General features: G+C 43.5%; 1 protein-coding gene across 1 annotated transcript in view; it reads right to left on the bottom strand.

The window, feature by feature from the left end:
- HIF1A (hypoxia inducible factor 1 subunit alpha) overlaps positions 1-23,249 on the bottom strand; it is a 133,282-nt gene that overhangs the window by 99,717 nt on the left and 10,316 nt on the right. Inside the window, exons 2-4 of the mRNA XM_033951175.1 lie at positions 10,405-10,595; positions 4,225-4,370; positions 4,054-4,138 (exon numbers count right to left, since the gene is read on the bottom strand). Of these exons, the coding sequence (XP_033807066.1) occupies positions 4,054-4,138; positions 4,225-4,370; positions 10,405-10,595 (422 nt within the window). The remainder of the gene's footprint in view (positions 1-4,053; positions 4,139-4,224; positions 4,371-10,404; positions 10,596-23,249) is intronic.

Below are 23,249 nucleotides of genomic sequence, written 5' to 3'. Positions count from 1 at the left end.
TCTGGCACGCTATCTGCCTCGATCACCTGCACTGGAAGCTTGTTCCAATGATCAACCACTCTCTCTGTGAAGAAATACTTTCTGGTGTCGCCATTAAATTTTCCGCCCCTGAGTTTGAGCAGGTGCCCTCTTGTGGCCGAGGGTCCCTTGAGAAAGAAAATATCATCTTCCACTTCGACACGTCCCGTGAGGTACTTAAATGTTTCGATCATGTCTCACTTTTCCCTATGTTCCTCGAGAGTGTAGAGCTGCAATTTGTTCAGTCTCTCTTCATACAAGAGACCCTTGAGCCCCGAGATCATCCTGGTGGCCGTCCGCTGAACCGATTCAATTCTGCACACATCATTACTGTAATGTGGCCTCCAGAATTGCACACAGTACTCCAGATGAGGTCTCACCATGGCCCTGTACAACGGCATTATGACTTCAGGCTTTCGGCTGACGAAACTTCTATTGATACAACCCAATATCTGCCTTGCCTTAGATGAAGCCTTCTCCACTTAATTGGCAGTTTTCATGTCTGCACTGATGATTACTCCTAAATCTCGTTCTGCTGAAGTCCTAGTTAAAGTTTCTCCGTTCAAGAAGTACGTCCTGCATGGATTTCCGCTTCCGAGGTGCATGACCTTACATTTCTTAGCATTGAAGCCTAGCTGCCAGGTTGAGGACCAACTTTCCAATATAAGCAGGTCCTGCGCCATATAATTCTGTAAACTGCATTCACTTACTATATTACATAGTTTGGCGTCATCGGCGAATAGTGTTATTTTACCTTGAAGCCCTTGAGTCAGATCCCCTAGGAATATGTTGAAAAGGAGTGGACCCAGGACCGAGCCCTGCGGCACTCCACTGGTCACCTCCGATGTTTTAGAGAGGGTACCATTAACCACCACCCTCTGAAGTCTGCCACTCAGCCAATCATTGACCCATGCAATTAGTGTCTCTCCTAACCCCATCGATTCCATCTTGCTTAGCAGCCTGCGGTGTGGGACACTGTCAAAAGCTTTACTGAAGTCCAGGTACACGACGTCCAAAGACTCTCCCAAGTCCAACTTTCTTGTTACCCAGTCAAAGAAGCTGATGAGATTGGATTGGCAGGACCTACCCTTGGTGAATCCATGCTGACTGGGATCCCGAAGATTCCCTTCATTCAAGATCATGTCCAATTTGCTTTTAATTAGTGCTTCCATGAGTTTGCACACTATTGATGTGAGACTCACCGGTCTATAATTCGCAGCCTCTGCCCTGCAACCCTTTTTATGCAGAGGAACGACATTAGCTAATTTCCAGTCCAGGGGAACTTTCCCCTTACTTAGGGAGAGATTGAATAGCTCAGCCAACGGTTTTGCCAGGACATCGCTCAATTCTCTGAGCACTCTTGGGTGTAAATTGTCTGGTCCCATGGCTTTATTCACCTTGAGTCTTGCCAGTTCACTGTAAACTTCACCTGGTGTGAACTCAAAATTCTGAAACGGGTCTTCTGTGCTTTGTGTTGCCTTCAACTGCGGACCGTGTCCCGTGTCCCGGTGCCTCACAGGTGAAGACTGAGCAGAAATATTCATTCAGTAGTTCGGCTTTATCGGAATCTGCTTCCACGTAACTTCTGTCTGGTCTTCTAAGGCGTACTATCCCGCCTGTGTTCCTTTTTCTGTCACTAATATACCTGAAGAAGGATTTGTCCCCCTTTTTAATGTTTTTTGCCAGAATTTCTTCCACTCGAAGTTTTGCCTCCCTAACTGCCATTTTGACCGCTGTAGACCTAGTCCTATATTCTACCTTTGCCTCTCTTTTCTCTGTGCGCTTGTAGGAGAGAAACGCTTTTTTCTTCTCCTTAATGAGGTGCGAGATCTCCGCGGTGAACCATTGGGGTTTATTTTTTCTTTGTCGTTTATTTACTGATTTTATGAAGCGGCTAGTTACTTCATGTATGGTTGATTTCAGTGTTAACCACTTAGCTTCTACATCATCGGTCTCCGCTTGGTCCTGCAGCGTCCGATGGACGAAATCTCCCATGCGTGCCAAGTCTGTACCCCGGAAATTGAGTACCTTTGTTTTCGTGTTTGATCTAGGGAAGCCTTTCTTAAGGTTGAACCATACTATGTTGTGGTCGCTGGAGGCTAGCGTATTTCCTACTGAGACTTCTGAGACAATTTCCCCGTTGGTGAGTACCAGGTCGAGGATCGCCTGGGCCCTAGTGGGCTCCGTTACCATTTGTTTGAGATGTGCTGGTTGTCGCTGAAAATGAATTCCAGTCTGCATCAGGCATATTGAAGTCCCCTAGCAGTACAGCTTCTCCTCGTAGAGTGATATTCTCTATGTCTTCAATTAATTCTGCGTCCATGTCTTCCAGTTGTCTTGGGGGTCTGTATACCACACCTAGATACAGGCATTTTTCTCTGCCTCTTGCCAGGTTTACCCAGAGGGACTCCCCGGTGTACTTGACATCTGTGATCCTGGTGGTTTTGATGTCCTCTTTAACGTATAGAGCTACCCCCCCCCCCTCCTAACCTACCCTCTCTGTCCTGACGAAGTAGATTGTAGCCCGGTATAGCCATATCCCACCCATGTGAGTCCGTGAACCAAGTTTCAGATATTGCCACCACGTCAAAGTCCTTATTTCAGCCTCCAATTCTAGAATTTTGTTACCTAAACTGTGCGCATTGACATACATGGCCCTCCATATCTTGTGTTTGCCAAGTCCCTGTGAGGCGTATATACTTGAATATCAAATCCCTGGCTTATACTCAAGTTAACAGTTCCTCCCTCCCTCCCACACACAACTTTTTTTCAGGGGAAACTTTTAAATCAGCCTATACTTAGATAGGCTTATATCTGAGTATATACAATATTGTTTTGAAATAATATTTTTATATTTTAGGGTTTATTTTGAAATAATATTTTTGGGTTACTTAGGCTCCTGTTTCCATTTTTTTTTGTACATTGCACTATATGCCATCCAGATTAAGCCACTGGTGAATCAATTTTGTGTTGAGAAACATGTACTCAGCTCTCTGTGGATACTACTGAAGAATTATGTATTATTTAAGCTTTGGTAAATCCTTTTGACATCGGAGAACTGACATTGCTGATATGAACATTACTTGATCATGTGAATGATTTGCAAATTTGTGGATTTGATTCTCCAGCAGCAGATAAGCAACACTTTCCTATGAATATTATATTAGATTTCTGAATGTCTGCTGGTGCGGTCACATGATCTATATACAGTGACGTAATGATTGAATTTTGGTGATTTTATACTTTATTCTGAGCACCACTCACATTATTAGAATATAGACAGTTGGTTAATGTTGGGTATGGATTAAATTTAGGTTTTGAATGTAATTTTGAGGTTTTTATTTTTTATATACATACACACGCACGCACATACATACGCATATACACTGTATTTCCCTGCATATAGGCCGAACCCATGTATAGGCTGCAGAAAAGGGCAGTCTATGTTTAAAAACCTGAAGATAAGCCACAGCTTGCCTTTTAAAATCTCCCCCCCCTCACCCGGTACCTTTTTCGCGAGAACTGACGTCAGTCACTCAGCAAGCGGTGCGGGGGCAGGCCGGATGCCGAAGAGATTGCGGCTGCCCTGCACCACTGGAGATTCGCTGTCTGCTTTCCAGGGGGCTCCAAGAAAGGTACCGGGGGAGGGGGCTGATTAAAATTTTTTATATAGGCCACACTAGGCTGCGCCCCATACACGGGTTTGTAAAACCCATATATAGGCTGCAGCCTATATATGGGGAAATACGGTATACATATTTTTTAAACTATTTTGGTCTTCAATTGATTTTGTTTGTATTTGATAAACTCAGCAACAGGACAGATCAGAGAACCCTGGAACATACTAAGTCCAAATCAGAATATGTAGCTAAGACAATGGTATCATATTTTAGAATTCTAGACTGAGGGAAGTATTTCAATATAACAAATTACTATCCTCAAATACAAAATTCAGAATCATAAGGAAACTGTTCTAACTATATTACTATGAACATCAGATAAGCATTAAAAGAACCATACTGAAGTTTTTCTCACCATTCCTGTGTGTAAGCATTTCTCTTAACTCTTCCTGATCACATGGATGGGTAAAGTCAAATACACTGTGCCCAGTCAATTCAAACTGCAACAAAACAAGCAATCAATTGACATTTATTTCAGACATTTTGAAATGTTGTCATAAGCAGAGCAGACAAAGATGGAACTTACCTGTGTAAGCCCCATGCACTTATTGACATTTTCAGACAGGTAGATCATGTCTCCATCTTCAGTCAGTACCAAGACAAACCCTTCCAAGGCTTTTAGATAGAAGCTGTTCAGTTGTTTATCAAGATCATTTTCAGTCGCCAGTTCACCTAGAGAGAGCCCAAATTTTGAATTAAATGAAGGTCAATTTTTTTTTCTGATATCTTAAAATTCTAAGAATCGGGCAATAAAAAAATCTCTTTTATACAAGTTTCTTTTTCTTAAGTTTCTTTTTCTTGAGTCCTGTTGGACCAAGCCTAGACTAATGGATTGAGACTCTCTACTAGCAGACAGAGGCAGAGACAATTTGAATTTCCAGCAGTATCAGTGTAATAAGGAATGGTGCAACCAACAACCCAGTATACCAATGCAATGCCAAAGCTAAAAATATGCAAGAAAATGTAAGCAAATAAAAACAAACTAGGATCCACAAGGAGCTATTTATAATCTCTCTCTTTTATGCAGCCAGACTGATGAGCTAGAGCAGACATGGGCAACTCCGGTCCTCGAGGGCTGGAATCCAATCGGGATTTCAGGATTTCCCCAATGAATATGCATGAGATCTATTTGCATGCACTGCTCTCAATGCACATTCACTGGGGAAATCCTGAAAACCCAAATGAATTACGGCCCTCGAGGACCGGAGTTGCCCATGCCTGAGCTAAAATAAGCTCAGAAAGAATCCCAGGAATGCAGTCTTCCCAGGAAGGATGTTAGACTGATCTTGCAATTCTCAAGGAAAGAAAACTTATAGGTTAGAATTGTTTCACCTTCCTTATCCTGCTAAACCCATCTAGATGAGTAACCTGTGCTACCAGCGAATCTACCTTACGTGATGTAAATCAGTGTTCTTCAACCTTTTTACACCTATGGACCGGTGGAAATAAAATAATTATTTTGTGGACCGGCAAACTACTAAGAATGACATTTTTAAAAACCCGTCTCCACCTCATCCCCACAAACCATCCAATCCCATCTGCATAAGCCTCAAATCGTTATGATTTTATATTGAACGTATTTTATTAAAGTATTAAAAAAAACAATATTCTGTACAATTGGATCATTCCATATCAAGTGGAACAGGAGCCCACACTCGACCCCCTTGAAATCCAACCAAATTTTACAGGGGTGTTGTCTAGGGTCTCAAATGAAATTCTGCAAAATTATTTGGATCTATCTCAATTTGGTCAGGCGCTAGGGATGGTTGAACAATGTGACCTAAAATGTCAATTTGCTTAAGCACTGCCGCAGAAGGAAACTACCTAGGAGTCTGAAATTTTGCAGTTTGGTACAACACCTTGGGGCAAGTTTCTGTGCCAAGTTTGAATTCTTTTGCAAACGTGCTTCCATTTCTATAGGTCAGCAAAGTAGGTGAAAAAATTCACAAATGAAAATTTTTGGCAAAGTCTGGCTCCAAACTGCTCTTGGTAAGTAAATCAGTGAGGGTACAACTAACATCAAACATGTACCATGAGGTACTTCCAAGATTTACAATACGAGCCTTTACAGTGAAGTGAAGTGAAGCTGAAGATATGACCATCCAAAAAATATGCATTTATGCAAATTATTTTACTATTTTTCAGATTCAAATATCTCTAATGAGTAGGGGTTTTTTGTATATCATTTGAAAGAGCATGTTTTTTGCTACAGAAGCTATCCTGGCGGGTGGGCACTGGCCCGAATGTAAACAGAGACCCCCCCATTGGCTCAAAAATCTTTGTTTATATTCAAGTATATACAGTACAGTACTTACTTACAAATGCATTCACTCTGCAGTCCCTCAATATCTCCCCCCACCACCACACACACCTCCCTGTGAACGCCATTTATCGGGTAAGTTCCTCTTCTCCATATCCTTCTCCTCCCACTACCAACTCCGGACTCTGTCCTTTCCCATCTTGCTGCACCATATGTCTGGAACAAACCAAGTCATCAAGCTCTGTCCCTAGCAATATTCAAATCCCAGCTAAAAGCCCACTTTTCCAAGGCTGATTTCAACTCCTAACTCCCACTCACCATAAAATACCTATGTCCATCTTATCACTATCTGTGCAAGAAACTCCCCAACCTCTCCCTATCTGTCCCAATTGTTGTCTGTCCTAATTAAATTGTAGGCTCTTCTAAGAAGGTACTATTACATATTGAATGTACAATGTTGCATGCGCCTTTCAGCACTATAGAAAAGATAAAGAAGAAAAAGAGGAGGATTTCTTCTGCACAGGGACAGTCTATTACATGTTGAATGTATAGTGCTGCATACACCTTTCAGTGATATAGAAATGATAAATAGTAGAAGTAGGATTTCTGTTTTTTTAATATTCTTTATTTATTTTATATTTACATCAAGTGTACAGAAAATAATAACAGATTAACTTAATACATCACTTGAAATACCACACATGTTCCTAAAATAAAATTTATCCCCTTCCTACCCACCATACTAATATCAGTTGATACATACAATATAATAAAATCATTCGTACTCTTCATATCCAATATTAAAAAGTCAACCCCCCCTCCCAAATCTTTCATTTATGTAAAATCAGGGAAAAACGATAACTATTCTTTACAATAATTTATCAATGGCCCCCCACACATCCTTAAAAGTTATTAAAATAACCTTTTTGAACAGCTAACGAACGCTCTTTCCATTTTATACATGTGACACACTGAATTCCACCAAAAACTGTAATTCAGTCTTTTCCAATCTTTCCAATTATACGTTATTTGTTGAATGGCAACTCCAGTCAGAATCAGTAAAAGTTTATTATTGTTGGAAGATATTTGGCTCTTAGCTCTCATAGACAAGCCAACTAAAACTGTGTCATACGACAATGCCACGATTCTTTAACAAACAATTTATTTGGCCCCAAATCGAATTCCAAAAATCCAAAATAAATGAACAATAGAACAATAAATGATCTAAAGTCCCTGCTTCGAGATGACAATGCCAACATCTATTAGACTTAGAGCAATCTAATTTTTGTAAACTAACAGGGGTCCAGAATGCTCTATGCAACAGAAAAAACCATATTTGCCTCATAGATGCAGACATTGTACATTTCATCCTCCAAGTCCAAATTTGTAGGATTTCTACATAAATATGAGTATATCTGCATTGTAAACCTTCATTGCCAAAATATCCAGCATAATTTTTAATACACACAATTTTCATAAAAGTAACACAGAATGAACTGCACTTCAGAACTCTCCAACACATAGAAGGTGCTACATTTCAAATAGCAATATGTAAATGCATCAGTGTAATAGAGGTCACTACATTCACCACCTATGCTTAAAACCAGTTCCTAGCTTCCAACAAAACATTTTCATTCCCTGCCAAGCACACAAAAAATAACAAGTCTGATGTCTGTGGTAAGTAAATTAATAGAAACGCTTTTAAAACAGAGAATAATGATGTTTCTGGAATCCAGTGCATTACAAGACCCGAGGCAAAATGAATTCACTAGAGGCAGTTCTTGTCAGACAAATCTGATCAATTTATTTAACTGGGTGACCAGAGAATTGGATAGAGGGAGTGCACTAGATGATATGGTAAAATCAGGTCTTACCTGCTAATTTTCTTTCCCTTGGCCCCTCTTCTACGAAACTGCGCTAGCAGTTTCTAGCGCAGAGAGCCGCGCTGAATGACCCTCGCTGCTTTCAACGCTCATAAGAACTCTATGAGAGTCAGGAGCAGCACGGGCCATTCAGCGTGGCTCCCGCACTAGAAACTGCTAGCGCAGTTTCGTAGAAGAGGGGGTTAGTCACAGCAGACAAATCCACATGGATTGGTTGTGTCCTTCTACCAGTCATCTCGCGGCACACCTGGAATCTCAGGCCAGCACACAATTTGCGATACACTGATATACAGGATGGCACACTCCCTGGCTTTCCAGTATGATCATACCAAAGCAAAAGAACCATACTACACTGTAAGAAGCCAGCAAGGAGAAGCACCAGCTGACTCTACAGGATTTGACTCTCACAGCAAGAGGCACATACTGTAGCCAGTCAGCTGATGTCTCTGCTCCTCACTGGCACCTCTCATCTTCCCTCCCTTCAATGGCGGCTCAGGACCCCATCTAGAGGGCCTTTGCGCATGTGCAAATGTCAACGTGATGCCTACTTGTAACTACGAGGGGCAATCAATAATTTATCTACCCGAGTATGAGAGAAAGTAGCAAGCGTTTTGAAACAAGTTTGTGCATGTTGTGACATGTCTCAAGGTTACTTATGCAGAGTTGTGGCTCAGTGCAAGTCTACTCAGTTCCCGCGGGAAGTGGCATGGGACCAGGCAGGCAGCCTTGTGCACCGCTCTGCCACTAGAGAAGAGGAGGCAGCCGCGTCAGCCGACCAGCAGGCAGCCTTGTGCGTTAGAGAGGCAGCTGCGTCCAGTGAGGGAGGGCGTCAGAATTAAAATAAGGCAACCGGGGGAGGGGAAGGAGGTATTCGTTCCATAAGACACACCATTATTTCCACCCACTTTTTGGGGGGAAAATAGTGCATCTTATGGAGTGAAAAATACAGTAGTTTATTGATCAGGGACATAGTTAATATCCAAAACTGATAGGATGGCAGCAACAAGATAGGCAGAAATCTGTACAACAGTATTTCAGTAGCTGGTTCACCTTTGTGGAACATTTTACCAGGAATATTGAGATTATTTCATAGAATACAGATTCAACAAGCTTCTAAAGTCACTTTTTTTGTCAAAGTATTTTGTTGAGGATTATCATTGATTCTTATTATCAGTTGAGAGCTGGAACTGGAAAAGATAATGAAAAGGCTAATGTATTGGCATTTGTTTGTTGGTGGCTTTTTTTTTATACAGTATTACTACTACAATATCGTTTATCTAGGCATTCCAAAGAAAACAGTACTAAAATTAAGAATAGTACAAAACACTGCAGTTCGTTTGATCTTCGGATTGAGGAAAAACAACCACATTAGCCCTTACTACAGAAGGTTACACTGGTTGCCAATGGAGGCGCAAATAATGTTCAAGTTTGCCTGTATTTGTTTCAAGCAGGTTTGGGGACTAGCGCCTTCTTACCTTATACCACATTTCGTACTACACAACCCCACACAGTCAACCAGAAACCATAACATATTTATATACCCAACGATCACCGGCTGTCTATTTCTCGCGTAATATGTTCCCTCACTTTCTGCATTCCACAATTCGCTGATTGTCAGCTTCATTCCTTGGGTTGCATTCATGAGACCTATATTACATACTTAAGATTCATATTTTCCTTTTATCTATTTCTTGTGTAATAAGTTGTACCCTCACTAGTATTCTGTAATTCGCTTCATTCTGCAATTCGCCTTATTATCCAGCTCTATTCTGAAATTCGCAGATTATCCAGCTTTATTCCTTGGGTTGCATACATGAGATCGAGACATTCAAGTATCTCACGGGCCGCATCGAGGTGGAAGAAGATATCTTCTTTTTCAAGGGTCCTGCGGCAACAAGGGGGCATCCGTGGAAAATCAGGGGCGGGAAACTGCACGGGGACACCAGGAAATTCTTTTTCACTGAAAGGGTGGTTGATCGCTGGAATAGTCTTCCACTTCAGGTTATTGAGGCCAGCAGCGTGCCTGATTTTAAGGCCAAATGGGATAGACAAGTGGGATCTATTCACAGATAAAAGTAGGGGAGGGTCATTGGGGTGGGCAGACTAGATGGGCCGTGGCCCTTATCTGCCGTCTATTTCTATGTTTCTATGTTATATTACATACTTAAGATGCCATATTTTGGTTTTTATCTATTTCTTGTGTTAATAAGTTGTACCCTCATTTCTTGCATTCTGTAATTCACTGATTGTCCAGCCTTCTTCAATGTGAACCACCTAGAAGTCATTTGACTATGGCAGTACAGAAAAATAAAGTTATTATTATTATTATGCTGAATGTTGAGAGTACTCTGCTTAGTTTTTAAACAGAATGGAAATTTTTAAATAAATAAATTTTGCTATTATGCCTCAATTCCATTTTCAGTTCAGAAACCCACACATACTACACAACCCTGTTGGAAATTTAGCTGGACTACAAAATATTACTGCTGCAAATTCAAGCTGATCTTTTATATGCTCTCTTCAGCATTGTTTTTATTAACTGCATTCTTAAATGTATACTTACCAGCATCTAGTAGCTTCTTTAAGCGTAGATAACTGATAGATAGTCTCATAATGGAAGCTTTATCAAGGTGTGATGTCACATTATGAGGTAGAGGCAGCTGGTGAGAAAGTTCATAGAAAACTTCAGACTCCTTGCCTCTTCGATATCTAGCTGCATCTCTTGATTTTTCCTTTCGGCGCTCTAAGCTAATCCTGTGTGGAAAAAAATAAGTGAGATTGCAAATCAGTGTACAGTATTTCTGAAGCTCTTTCTTAAAATAAGGCTAGTAGCAGCACTGTATATCTCCAATGGAAATGATTTGTATTTTCAGAGGCAGCTGGGGTTGCTACAGAGGCAGCACTTACAACTACTAAGAATGGGCAAGGGAATGCCACTGATCATGGGCTGAGCAGGCTGTGTTCACACAGGCTCCTGCAACCTACTGTAGATTTTTTTTTTTTTTACGACTCAAATTTTTATAGACTTCTGTTCAGTTTTACTTCGAACTTTTTCTTTAGACAAATGAAAACTTATCTTCTCTTCATATTAGATTTAGAAACATATGGTCAATCTAATTATAAGATCATTTTCCAAGTGGATACTGTGTACTAGGTATAGGCAGGAAAGATTTAAACCTATTTATATCACCAGTTTTGCATAACAAATGGAAAAATACTGCAACATAAAAACAGATTAAAAAACCATAGTATCTGAAATTTAGAAAATTGGTAAAGAGTTTCTTGTTACAGAAATTTTTAAATTAACTAGGCTAAGATCCAGACAAGGAATGCCCCCATCTACCTAACAGAGTTGGCCATCCTACTCCAGGGTGCCTCCAACAGATATTCCACCAGAAATCTTTTCCACTTAAAATTTCCAGCATGCAACAATATAAAGTCTACCAGGCAAATTATCTTATCCATCCAAAGAAACGTTACATCTTAACTGATAATGTTTGTTCCTTTAGTCACAGTAGATGAATCCAGACAAGTGGATTTAAGGCCACCTACGAGCAGGCGGAGATAGAGAACACAAAGTTGAGCTCTGGTATCTATGCGATGGTCTGCTCACTGGTACTCCAATATTCCTTTTAACAAAGCAGTAGGATTAACCAAAGATGCCCCTCGGCAGAGGACTCCCTCCTCATAGCAGTTGAATCCACCTCAAAGGTCAGCGCCCAGGACAATACCTATGAGGCAAAAGGAACACAAAAAACAGAAAGGGTGAGCTCTGGATTCATCTGCTGTGTCTAAAGGAACGAGCATTATCATCAGGTAAGATAATGTTTCTTTCTTTGTCATCAGCAGCAGATGAATCTAGACAAGTGGGATATAACAAAACAATCCATAGTAGGGTGGGACAGAGCCATGCAGAGAAAGAACATAGACCAAACCCATGACTCAGAATCCCTGAAAAGGGGAAAGACAGGCTAAGAGAGTCGTGATCGACCAGACCCCACAAGGGAATTCACCAACTGCAGGCTATAATGTATCTAAGAAATAGGGTGAGAAGACGAAAAGTGCCCTAGATCACCAACCAGCACAGCCATGCCGAAGAAGCCATGCTGGTGAAGGCGTGCACACTTGCACTCTAGAGAAGGAAACATGAAGGCATGATAAAGGAGCTCAACCTGCAGATATGGATACACGACCAGGTAGCATCCAGGCGACATCCTAAGCGGAAGACGCAAGAAATGAATCACCAACGCTTCACTGTACGTCAGAAGATGGAGGCCCACAAAGCAGGTATGTAGTGTTGGTATACCCTGGAAGAAGAAGCTGCACTGTCAGCATCCAAAGTGGCAATCCACTTCTGACTACGACAACATGCTAGGCAGGAATCCAAAGCAGTAGTCCACATTCGAAGATGGAGACGTGCTAAGCAAGAGAAGGCACCTAGTACATCAAAGGATAACGTTGCACCAATTGGGAAGAGAAGCCTTGCTCTGCATCCAAAGATGGAGGTGATTCAAAGAAGGAGGTGTGCCAAACAGGCAAGTGGAACTGCCCTGCCCATGCAAAGATGTTGCTGTGCCAGAAATGGAAGCAGAGCCACGCTCCATAGCCAAAAATGGAGCCATGCCAAACAAAGTGGTGCTGCCTCGGATCCAAAAGAAGATGCTGCATCAAGCAGTCAAGAGTAGCTGTGCTCTTTCGAAGAGGGAGCAGTGCCAAACAGGCCAAAAGAGCCACGCTCTACCTGAGAGGATAGAATGATGTCAAAACAGGACACTAAAGCCACACTCTAAGGCCAAAGCATCCAACTAAGGAGCCATGCCAGACAGTCAAATGGCGGCACGCTGGACAACCAAAGATGGAGCTGAGTCAAAAGAGAGCTGCGCTTGACATCCAAAGTCGGAGCCAGGCAAGCTGGCAAGTGGAGTCAAACCCCACAGCCAAAGATGTAGCTGTCACAGCAGGAAAGTGGACCAGAGTTCAACCACCAGAGATGGGTCAGAGCCCAAACAGGCATCAGAAGCTGCACTGCACCTCCAAAGATGGGGCAACGTCCAGACTGGAAGCTAAAGGCACCCTGGCAGAAAAAGCTGCATTCTGGATTCAGGAGGCTGAGCCCTGGTACCTATGCAGCCAAAGCTGTGCGTCGCATCCCAACACAGCAGCCATGGCCACAATGTAACCAGTCACTGAAGAATCTGAGTTAAAGGGTAGGAGGCTCCTCTGTAGACTCCGTAGGGAAGAACCCTGAAAGAGTTACCCCAACCAGGTAGGAGGTGCCATGCCGAACCCATACAGAACAGGGAGAGGGCCCTATTGGACCTCCAGAAAAGGGACAGAACCCTAGAAAGGAGAGCAGTCCAAACAGGAAGAAAGCTCCACGCTCTGGGTCTCCAGTGGAGTTTCATTCAGGAATGGAACTGATGCAAAGAGGCAAAAGGTGCCCTGTACTGCAGCAGAACATAAGGATATCCTTACTGGGTCAGACCAATAGTCCATCAAGTCCAGTAGGCTGTTCTTACAGTGGCCAATCCAGGTACCTGGCCAAAATCCAAGGAGTAGCAACATTCCATGCTATCGATCCAGGGCAAGCAGTGGCTTCCCCCATGTCTGTCTTTCTCAATAACAGACTATGGACTTTTCCTCCAGGAAATTGTCCTAACCTTTCTTAAAATCAGCTATGCTATCCATTCTTATCACAACCACTGCAATGTGTTCCAGAGCTTAACTATTCTCCAAGTGAAAAAATATTTCCTCCTATTGGTTTTAAAAATATGCTAGGAGTAAATCAAATAGGGGAGCATACAGGATCACAGTCGGGCGCTAGCGAAGCTGTTCAGGCCTGAAACGCCGCCTAGCAAGGAATTAGAGGCAGCAAACATTCCCAGATCTACTGCAGCTGAAGGGACCAGCAAGATGGAAAGAACAGACAGCAACACTGTGCACCATACAGGTGATAAGAGACTGAAAGCTGGGCATGTGACCTCCAATACCCATCCCGTAAATTCCACCATAGAGATCCGACGGAGATACGGAAGGAGCCCAGACATATACAGGCACCACACAGGTACCATGCCGTCCCAGAAAGATAAGGTTCCAGAGGGAAATGGTCAAAGCCAGAGGGACAAATTAAGTAATGCCCCCCTCTGTGTCCCAATGTCACAGGGACAGACAAGAAAAAGAAGCCAGAAACAACGAGGCAAGACCCACTGCACTGGAAGAAGGGGAGGTATGCAGCCATATGACATGACTATAGTAGAAAACCTCACAATGCCAGTTACACCGGTGTAACGTGCGTAGGCACTGAATATGCATGTGGAGCCATAAGCAGACCAGGAGAGGACAGACCACAAAGTTTCCCGCACCTATCTTATGTCCTAAGGGTGAGAAGCCACCACCTGAAGGAGTAGGCACAAGCAGACTGAACTGTTAAACCAGGAAAAGTGGCTCATACAAATCTATGCCCATCTGACATCTTTCTCCTCTGGTTCCCAACTTCAGATCTCTAGAACAGAATTGTCCCTAAGGGGAGGGTCAAAGCAGAAAGTGAATGCACTGAAGGCCACAGAGGAACAAGGACACAATGATCAAAAGGAGTCCTATGACATCCAGGGCAAGTACAAGGCAGGGAATCTACAAAAATCGGGCCTTGGGATTCATGCTGAGAAGTCTGCAACTACAGATAGCAGGATAGACCCTAGGTACAGCGAGCCCAGCAAACTGACACCAACAGATGCTAAACCAGGACACAAGTACCTGACAAGACCTCTGTGGCAGAGACCATAGAAGGATAGCACTATATTGACCAGAAGGAGGCTAGTACCCTCAGGAGAGCAGAGGCTAGGACAAGCAACAGGTAGAATCCCCTGCAACAATCCGCAGAGGAGAGCTCTCCACAGATTACCATTCTCTCTGCAACCTAGTAGAGGAACACCCTGATAAAAGAAGGGAGGGGTCTAGGAGAAGGAGAAGAGATTAACCTCCAGAGAAAAGTACCAGTAAAACAAGTAGCACCCAGAGGAAAAGAGAATGGAAAATCATGTCCCTGAAGAGATGGACAATTTGAGACCATATAGCTCCGAGCAAGCCTCCAAGTATAGGCAGGGGACAGCCTCTCACAGCTCAAGATTGATAAGTGGGTCCACATCTGATTGCTCCCACTGTAGATGGATAACAATGGAGAACACACCTGAAAAAAGGTTATACTATAAGCTCTTTCAAGAAGGGACCAGCTCTTGTGCATCTGGTAGCGTCACAGAAATAAGAAATAATAGGTAGCAAGTGGCCAGGAATACAGCAATAAGGTGCTATAGGGCTAGTTCTGGAAAAGACCACAGTCTGCCCAGAGTTGTTGCCTTTTCCAGACGGGGACAAGAAAGCCACTACACAAAGTCCAACAGCCCTAACACTAATGAGGGAAAAAAGCAATAGCTTACCACACCTGCTGAAGACCGAGAGCAGACTGAGGTAGGATAGGGAAGCATAGCTATTTCTAACTACAGCCAAAAGATTTTGTCTCAGTCTCCACCTGAACTATTACCCATCAGTGAAGCTATATCGGTCTGAAGAGATGATAAAGAAAGCTAATGTTCAAAGCCTCTAGTCCATTGCACTTCCATTGGGTTTAGCCAAAAGTCTGTTTGGGTTTTGGGGGGGAGGTTTAAACAGGTGAGGAGGGAGCCAGGAGGGCAGGAGTAGTAGGGCTTCCAGGGATGGGTAGGGAACTGGTACCACCAGCTATATCTTGCAAAGGCACCTAGAGAGCCTATCCCCATGCTCATTGAGCCAGCAAAGCTAAAAAAGAGGAGCAAATCTGTGCCTGGAGCTGGACCAAGCCATGCTTAAAGGCCATGCTGAGCAGGACAGAGACCAGCCATCCACCTGTGAAGATAGAGATACTGGAGTACTGGTGAGCAGACCGTCACATATATGCCAGAGCTCAACTATGCGCTCCCTATCTCCACCTGCTGGCACTCACTCGTCTGGATTCATCTACTGCTGATAAGGAATTTCAATTAGCAAAATGCTAGAACCAACTACCACTTATACTACGATCTTGTGACCACCATCTCAGGTTCAGAAAACATTTAAAAGCATTTCTGTACCATGACAGGGAGCCAACCTTGAAATAATTGATACAGTACCTAATTGTAAATGCAATTCTTGGGACATAACTTATGAGCCAAAGATGACCTACTTGAACATTTAACTATGACTTAACTGTACTGATTGACTGTCCGTGTCAAACTATCCACTATAACTTCCTGGGTAACTGGCCTAACTTCTTGTAATGTAATCTGACCTTGAACAGAATATATAAAGGTTGAAAACTTAACACACAACATAACTATGCATACTTTGATTTAGGTTTTTTACCATGTATGTCACTAATACAGCAAGTTATCTTATACTGTTGGTCTGTAGCAGAAAAAGAGCATAAGAATTGCCGCTGCTGGGTCAGACCAGTGGTCCATCGTGCTCCGCAGTCCGCTCGCGTGGCGGCCCTTAGGCCAAAGACCAGTGCCCTAGTTGAGTCTAGCCTTACCTGCAGAAACTTATCTAACCTTTTCTTGAAGCACCTGGAGGGTGCTTTCCCCTATAACAGCCTCTGGAAGACCGTTCCAGATTTCTACCACTCTATGGGTGAAGAACTTTCTTACTTTTGTATGGCATCTATCCCTTTTAACTTCAGAGAGAATGCCCTCTCGTTCTCTCCACCTTGGAGAGGGTGAACAATCTCTCTCTAAGTCAATTCCCTTCAATATCTTGAATGTTTCGATCATGTCCCCTCTCAGTCTCCTCTTCAAGGGAGAAGAGGCCAAGTTTCTCTAGCCTACCGGTCCACAACTGCAGGCAAGGCAAACTACGGAAGACCCGTTTCAAAACTTCAAGTTTACACCCAGCAGCATCCATGGCGAACTATCAAAACTCAAGGTGAACAAAGCCATGGGACCGGACAATCTACACCCCAGGATTCTTAGGGAGTTGTGTGATGTCCTGGCGGAACCGCTATCCGTGCTGTTCAATCTTTCCCTAAGTACCGGAAAAGTCCCCATGGACTGGAAAACAGCTAACGTCATTCCATTGCACAAAAAAGGTTGCAGAACGGAGGCTGCGAATTACAGACCGGTCAGTCTCACCTCAATAGTGAGCAAACTCATGGAAAGACTTATTAAACAAGAATTAGATACGATCCTGACCGAGGAGAATCTACAGGATCCCCAGCAGCATGGATTCACAAAGAGAAGGTCCTGTCAATCCAATCTGATCAGCTTCTTTGACGGGGTTACAAGGAAACTGGATATGGGGAAGTCTCTAGACGTCGTGTACTTGGACTTCAGCAAAGCTTTTGATAGCGTCCCACACCGCAGATTGTTGAGCAAGATGACTTCGATGGGATTGGGAGTGATATTGACGACATGGGTCAATGATTGGTTAAGCGGTAGAATCCAGAGGGTGGTGGTTAACGGTACCCCCCTCCAATACATCGGAGGTGACCAGTGGAGTGCCACAGGGATCGGTCTTGGGACCGATCCTTTTCAATATATACATAAGAAACCTGACTCAAGGGCTTCAAGGTAAAATAACACTATTCGCCGACAACGCCAAACTATGCAACATAGGAGATAACAGCACCTTACCCGACAGTATGGAGCAGGACCTGCTCTTATTGGAACATTGGTCCTCGACTTGGCAGCTGGGCTTTAATACCAAAAAATGTAAGGTCATGCACCTTGGCAGCAAAAACCCATGCAGAACTTACACTCTGAATGGTGAGACCTTAGCTAGGACTAGGGCAGAACGTGATTTGGGAGTAATCATTAGTGAAGACATGAAAACTGCCAAGCAGGTGGAGAAAGCTGCATCCAAGGCTAGACAAATGGTGGGATGCATCCGTAGAGGTTTCGTCAGCCGGAGGCCCGAAGTCATAATGCCCCTGTACAGATCCATGGTGAGACCTCATCTTGAATATTGTGTTCAATTCTGGAGACCACATTATCAAAAAGATGTGCGGAGAATCGAGTCGGTTCAGCGAATTACCACCAGGATGGTCTCGGGACTCAAGAACCTCCCATATGAGGAAAGACTGAATAAACTGCAATTATACTCGCTTGAGGAACGTAGAGAGAGGGGGGATATGATTGAGACTTTTAAATATATCACGGGCCGCATCGAGGTGGAAGACGAAATCTTCTTTCTTAAAGGACCTTCAACCACAAGAGGTCATCCGCTGAAAATCAAAGGTGGGCAATTTCTTGGCGACACCAGGAAGTATTTCTTCACCGAAAGGGTAGTCGATCATTGGAATGAACTTCCATTGCAGGTGATTAACGCCAGCAGCGTGCTCAATTTCAAAAAGAAATGGGATATGTATGTGGGATCTCTAGCCGGGTGAAGTCTGGGGGTGGGTCATTAGCGTGGGCAGACTTGATGGTCTACAGCCCTTTTCTGCCGTCATATTCTATGTTTCTATCATTGTACTGCAACTCTTCCAGTCACTTAACCACTTCTGTCGCTCTTCTCTGGATCCTTTTGAGTAGTACTATGTCCTTTTTCATGTACGGCGACCAGTGTTGGACGCAGTATTTCAGGAGTGGGCGCACCATGGCCCGGTACATCAGCATGATAACCTTCTCATATCCCCTTCTTAATCATTCCTAGCATTCTGTTTGCCCTTTTCGCCTGGAACTGATCTACAGTCATGTGAAAAAATTAGGACACCGCATGAAATATTCAGTTCTTTCTTAAGAAATGTTCACATATCGATGTCAAATCTTTTTTTTTTATCTATCTCTGGAAAAGAAAGTGATGTAATTACAAGTAAACAGCAAAAAGTTTCCTAGATTTACTCATAAAACAAAAGATATTCACAAAAATGTGTATTCTAACTGAGGAATAAAATAGGACACCCTAATAGCTAGTGTTACCCCTTAGGCTGAAATCTTCCAGCTTCACAGAGATTTCTTTCAGTTCCTCCACAACATCACACTTGAAAAACATTTTCAGTTCAGGTAGATCTCTTACATCTTCTTCTGTAAAGACCGAAGCAAAGAATTCATTCAGTCTCTCTGCTATGGCCTTATCCTCCCTGAGTGCCCCTTTTGCTCCTTGATCATGCAACAGTCCCATGGATTTCCTCACAGGTTTTCTGCTTCTGATGTACCTAAAAAATTTGTTATGAGTTTTTGTCTCTTTGGTAAATTTCTCTTCATATTCTCTCTTAGCTTTCTTTATCAATGTTTTGCATGTAACTTGCCAGTGCTCGAGTCTCTTCTTATTTTCTTCATTCAGATCCTTTTCCCATTCTTTAAAAGAATATTTTTTGGACTCCAATAGCCTCTTTCAGCTCACTTTTTAACCATGCCACCCCTCATTTCCTCTTCTTTCCACCTTTGCTAATACGTGGAATATATCTGGTCTGGGCTTCCATGATGGTATTTTTACACAACATCCATGCCTGGTTTACAATGTATTAAATGCCTGTATCATATCTCCCCTGTCCCTCCTCTCGAGTGTACATGTTTAGGTCTTCCAGTCTCTTCTCATACTTCTTTTGGTTCAAACCCCTTACCATTTTCATCACCTTCCTCTGGACCGCTTCAAGACTTCATATCCTTCGCTAGATATGGCCTCCAAAACTGAACAAAATACTCAGAAGAGTTGCCTCACCAATGGCCTATATAGGGGATCAACACCTCCCTTCTTCTACTGATTATTCCTCCGTCTATACAGCCTAACATCCGTCTATACAGCCTAACATTGCCTTACCACAGACCTCCCAAGCTCCACCATAGACCCACCCAAGCTCTGCCCCAGATCCCACCCCCTTTACTAATTGTAATGCAATTCTTGCATTCATACACACAATATACACAGCAGATATAAATTCTCAAAACTGACACATTTCAGCCACTATATGAAAATACTGCATTTTTTGCTCCATAAGACGCACCCATCTCTAGAGGAGGGGAAAAAAAAAATTCTGAACCAAATGGTGGTCTAGTAATAGGCTGGGACAGGAAACAGGACACATCTAGTGGTGGGTACGTCTAATGGTAAGCAGCCCCAAGCCAGCCAGCCAGCCTCAGGCAAGCCCCCCCCCCCCCGGTACCTTTCCAAATTGTGCCCAGCAACTCCAGCTGGCTTACCTCCCTCCTTGCCTGTCGCAGCAGCCTTTGCTCTTCCGAGCTCCTCCTTATTTCCCGACCAGCGGCAAAACAAATCAGCAGTGCGGATATTAGGAGCAAGCTTTACACTCTCCCACTCAGCCCCGCGCTGTTTTCCGAATGGCTGCCGTAAGTTTGAGAGTCCCGCGCTGCTGATCTGTTCACTACTGGCCAAGAAATAAGACAAGGGCACTGGACCACCAGGTAAAAAAGGGGGAACAGTGACAACGGAATGGGGTTTAAAAAAAGGTGGTGCGGCAATAGCGGTCGAGTTTTACAATGGTACAGGGGGAGGGTAACAAAATTTGTACCTTCGCTTCATAAGACGCACCGAGATTTCCACCCACTTATGGAGCGAAAAATATGGTAATCATTTTTCCTACCTTTGTTGTCTGGTGACTATTTTTCTGTGCTTTTAACTATGTTTTCAGGGCCTTCTTATCCATTGACTTTTTCCTCTCCTTCTTCACTTTCTGCCCTTCTTCCATCTTTGGCATTAACTTTTAACATTCAATTTTTCTGCTTTCTTCTCAAAATCTACTTTTCCACATCTTCCCTTCCTCCCTCCTCCCAGTGGTCCCACATCTCTCTCCTGCCTTTCCCCCCTTCCCAGTCTGGCATTTCTCTCCTTCCCATAATCTATTATCTCTCTCTCTCTATTACTACTATTATTATTTCTATAGCACTACCAGACTCCCCTCCTTCCCTTTTCCCTTCCATTCCCTGATTTGGTATCTCTCCCTTCCTTTAGTCATCAACACCCCCCCCCTCCCTCCCCGTGCAACATTTCTCTTCCCCTTCCTGCCCTTTGCATTCAATCTCCCTTCCTCTTTCCTGGCCCCTTCCCAGCCCAACATTTCTCCCTTCTTTCCACCAATACAACATTTTTTTCTCTCTTACTCCTGCATGCTGCTTCTCCTCCAGTCTTCCTTCAATCCCCCAACCAACATCTCTCTCTCTCCCTCCATGAATCCAACTTTTCACTCTCTGCCCTCTCCCCCAGTTGTGATATTTCTCCTTCCTGCTTTTCTATCCTCCCCATCCATCTCACCCTCTCCATTAGTCCATCACTTTCTGCCTCTAGCACTTTCTCTCTCTCCTCGCTCCTTTCCTCAAGTGATATCCTTCCTTCCCCCACCACTAACCCATGTTCTTTCCCCATGCACCATTTCTTCCTCTCCTCCACCATGTCCATTTCGCCCTCTCTCATCTCTATCACTGCCTGCAACAATTTTCCTTCCTTCCATCCCTCCCCCAACCCCACTCACAGCTAATATACTCCCCTCCAGTGTGTAGCACCTTTCCTTTCTCTCCCCTTCTGCCAGGACCAGCAGCACCTCGTCTCCCTTCCCTTTCTTCCCTCCCCCCTCTCCAGCAGCAACTCTCCCCATGTCCAGAAGTACCCCTTCTCCCCGTCCAGCAGTATCTCTCCTCCATGTCCAGCTATACCCTTATCCCTTTCCTCTCCCTTTCCCTTCTCCCCTGTTCAGCAGTACCCTTCCTCTCTCGTGCGGCAGCTCACTGTGTTAATTAACTTCCACACACAGCTACCGCCAACATTAATTTAGATGCGGTTTCGTCAAGCAGCCTTGGGGCCTTTGCTAGGCCAGCCTGCCTCTGATGAAAGAAGTTGCATCATTGAAGCGTGCTGGCCTAGCAAAGGCCCCGAAGCTGCCTGATGAAATGGCGGCTAAACTAAAGCTAGTAGCAGCTGTGTGGCGAAGTTAAAAGCACACAACTGCTGCTGCTGGTCCAGGGGTGGGGAAAGAAGACGAGAAAGGCAGGAGTCCTGGGAGATACCCAACGGCAGCAGTGCCGGCACCGTACCATGTATTGAGAACCTCTGGCCCACAGGACGTGCCTCGTGGCGAGAGGCATATCCTGTAGGCAAGTCAGCTGGCCGGCACCTCTCTTCCTCCTCAGTGTGCCACTGAAATCTCAGGAGGAACACAATTTGCGATACACTGACCTAGCGTATGGAATCCCGAAAGGATGTAACAAAACATCAATTGGGATTTCACCATTTAAAAAGAAAAAAAAATTCAGCACTAGAGATAAACCTGGATATATGAAAAAGAAGATAGCAAAGGCACAAAATGTAATTGGAAATCAAATGGCACATGCCAAGGGTGTAAATTTGCAAAATGAACAACCCAGTTCAAGTAAGCAATGTGAAAATTGTGCTGACTTCCAGTACTTCCTAGAAGAACTGAAAGACAAGATAAAAGAATCCAGTCATAAAGAAAAGATTCAACTTTTAACCTTGGACCCAAGAAGCTGGACTATCAAAGCAACAGTACTACTATTACATAGCACTAAAGATGTTCTTCCCTAACTGTTATTTTATTTTTAATTGTTTATTTTAAATCAAATGTAATTTAACCTTTCATTCCTTACGTATCTTTAATGTAACTATGGATAAAACTGTATGTTTATGGTTTTAGACTGTTTTATTTGTCCCCCCAAATTATTATTGTTATACGCATTGAAAATACTTGATATTGCATTTAAATCAAAATCTCAATAAACTTGAAACTTGACTTTACATTTTGACATTTATAGACAGTCCCTGTTCAGAAGAGCTTACAATCTAACTTGGACAGACACAACATATAGGTGGGCTTTTAACTGGGTCTTGAACACTGCCAGAGATGGAGCCCACCATAGAGAATTCAGACGGCTTGTTCCAAGCACATGGTGCAGCAAGGCGGAAAGGACGGCATCTAGAGACTGGCAGTTGAAGAGAAGGGCACAGATAGGAGGATCTTAGCAGTTGAGCAGAGGCTCACCGGGGGTGAGGGGGGAGGGGAAATCATAGGGGAAGATAAGTGAAGAGAGATAGTGAGGAGCAGCTGAGTGAGTGCATTTGTAGGTCTGTAAGATGAGATTTTATATTGTAGTCTGAAATGGATGGTGGAGCCAATGAAGTTAACTTTAGGAGAGGGGTAACATGAGTATAGCGGCTCTCCTGGAATACAAGTTGTTGCAGCTAAATTCTGGATGGATTTGAGGGAAGCAAGATGGCTAAGCGGAAGGCCCGAGAGTAGCAAGTTGTAGTAATCTAAGCACAAGGTGATGAGGGTGTGGATAAGTGTTTCTGGTAGTGTGCTCCGAGAGGAAGAGTCAGATTTTTGTATTGTAGAAGAAGCGCGTATGTTGTATCTGAACAGTGAATGGAGAGAGAGGAGTCAAGATGACCAGCAGAGTTAGTGTTTTAGAAAGATTGTAAAACATGCTTGGAAGC

The sequence above is a fragment of the Geotrypetes seraphini genome, chromosome 7 (genome assembly GCF_902459505.1).
Source record: "Geotrypetes seraphini chromosome 7, aGeoSer1.1, whole genome shotgun sequence".
Lineage (NCBI taxonomy): Eukaryota > Metazoa > Chordata > Amphibia > Gymnophiona > Dermophiidae > Geotrypetes > Geotrypetes seraphini.
Note: the sequence above shows the minus strand (reverse complement) of the source record. Positions and strands in the feature narration are given on the sequence as shown.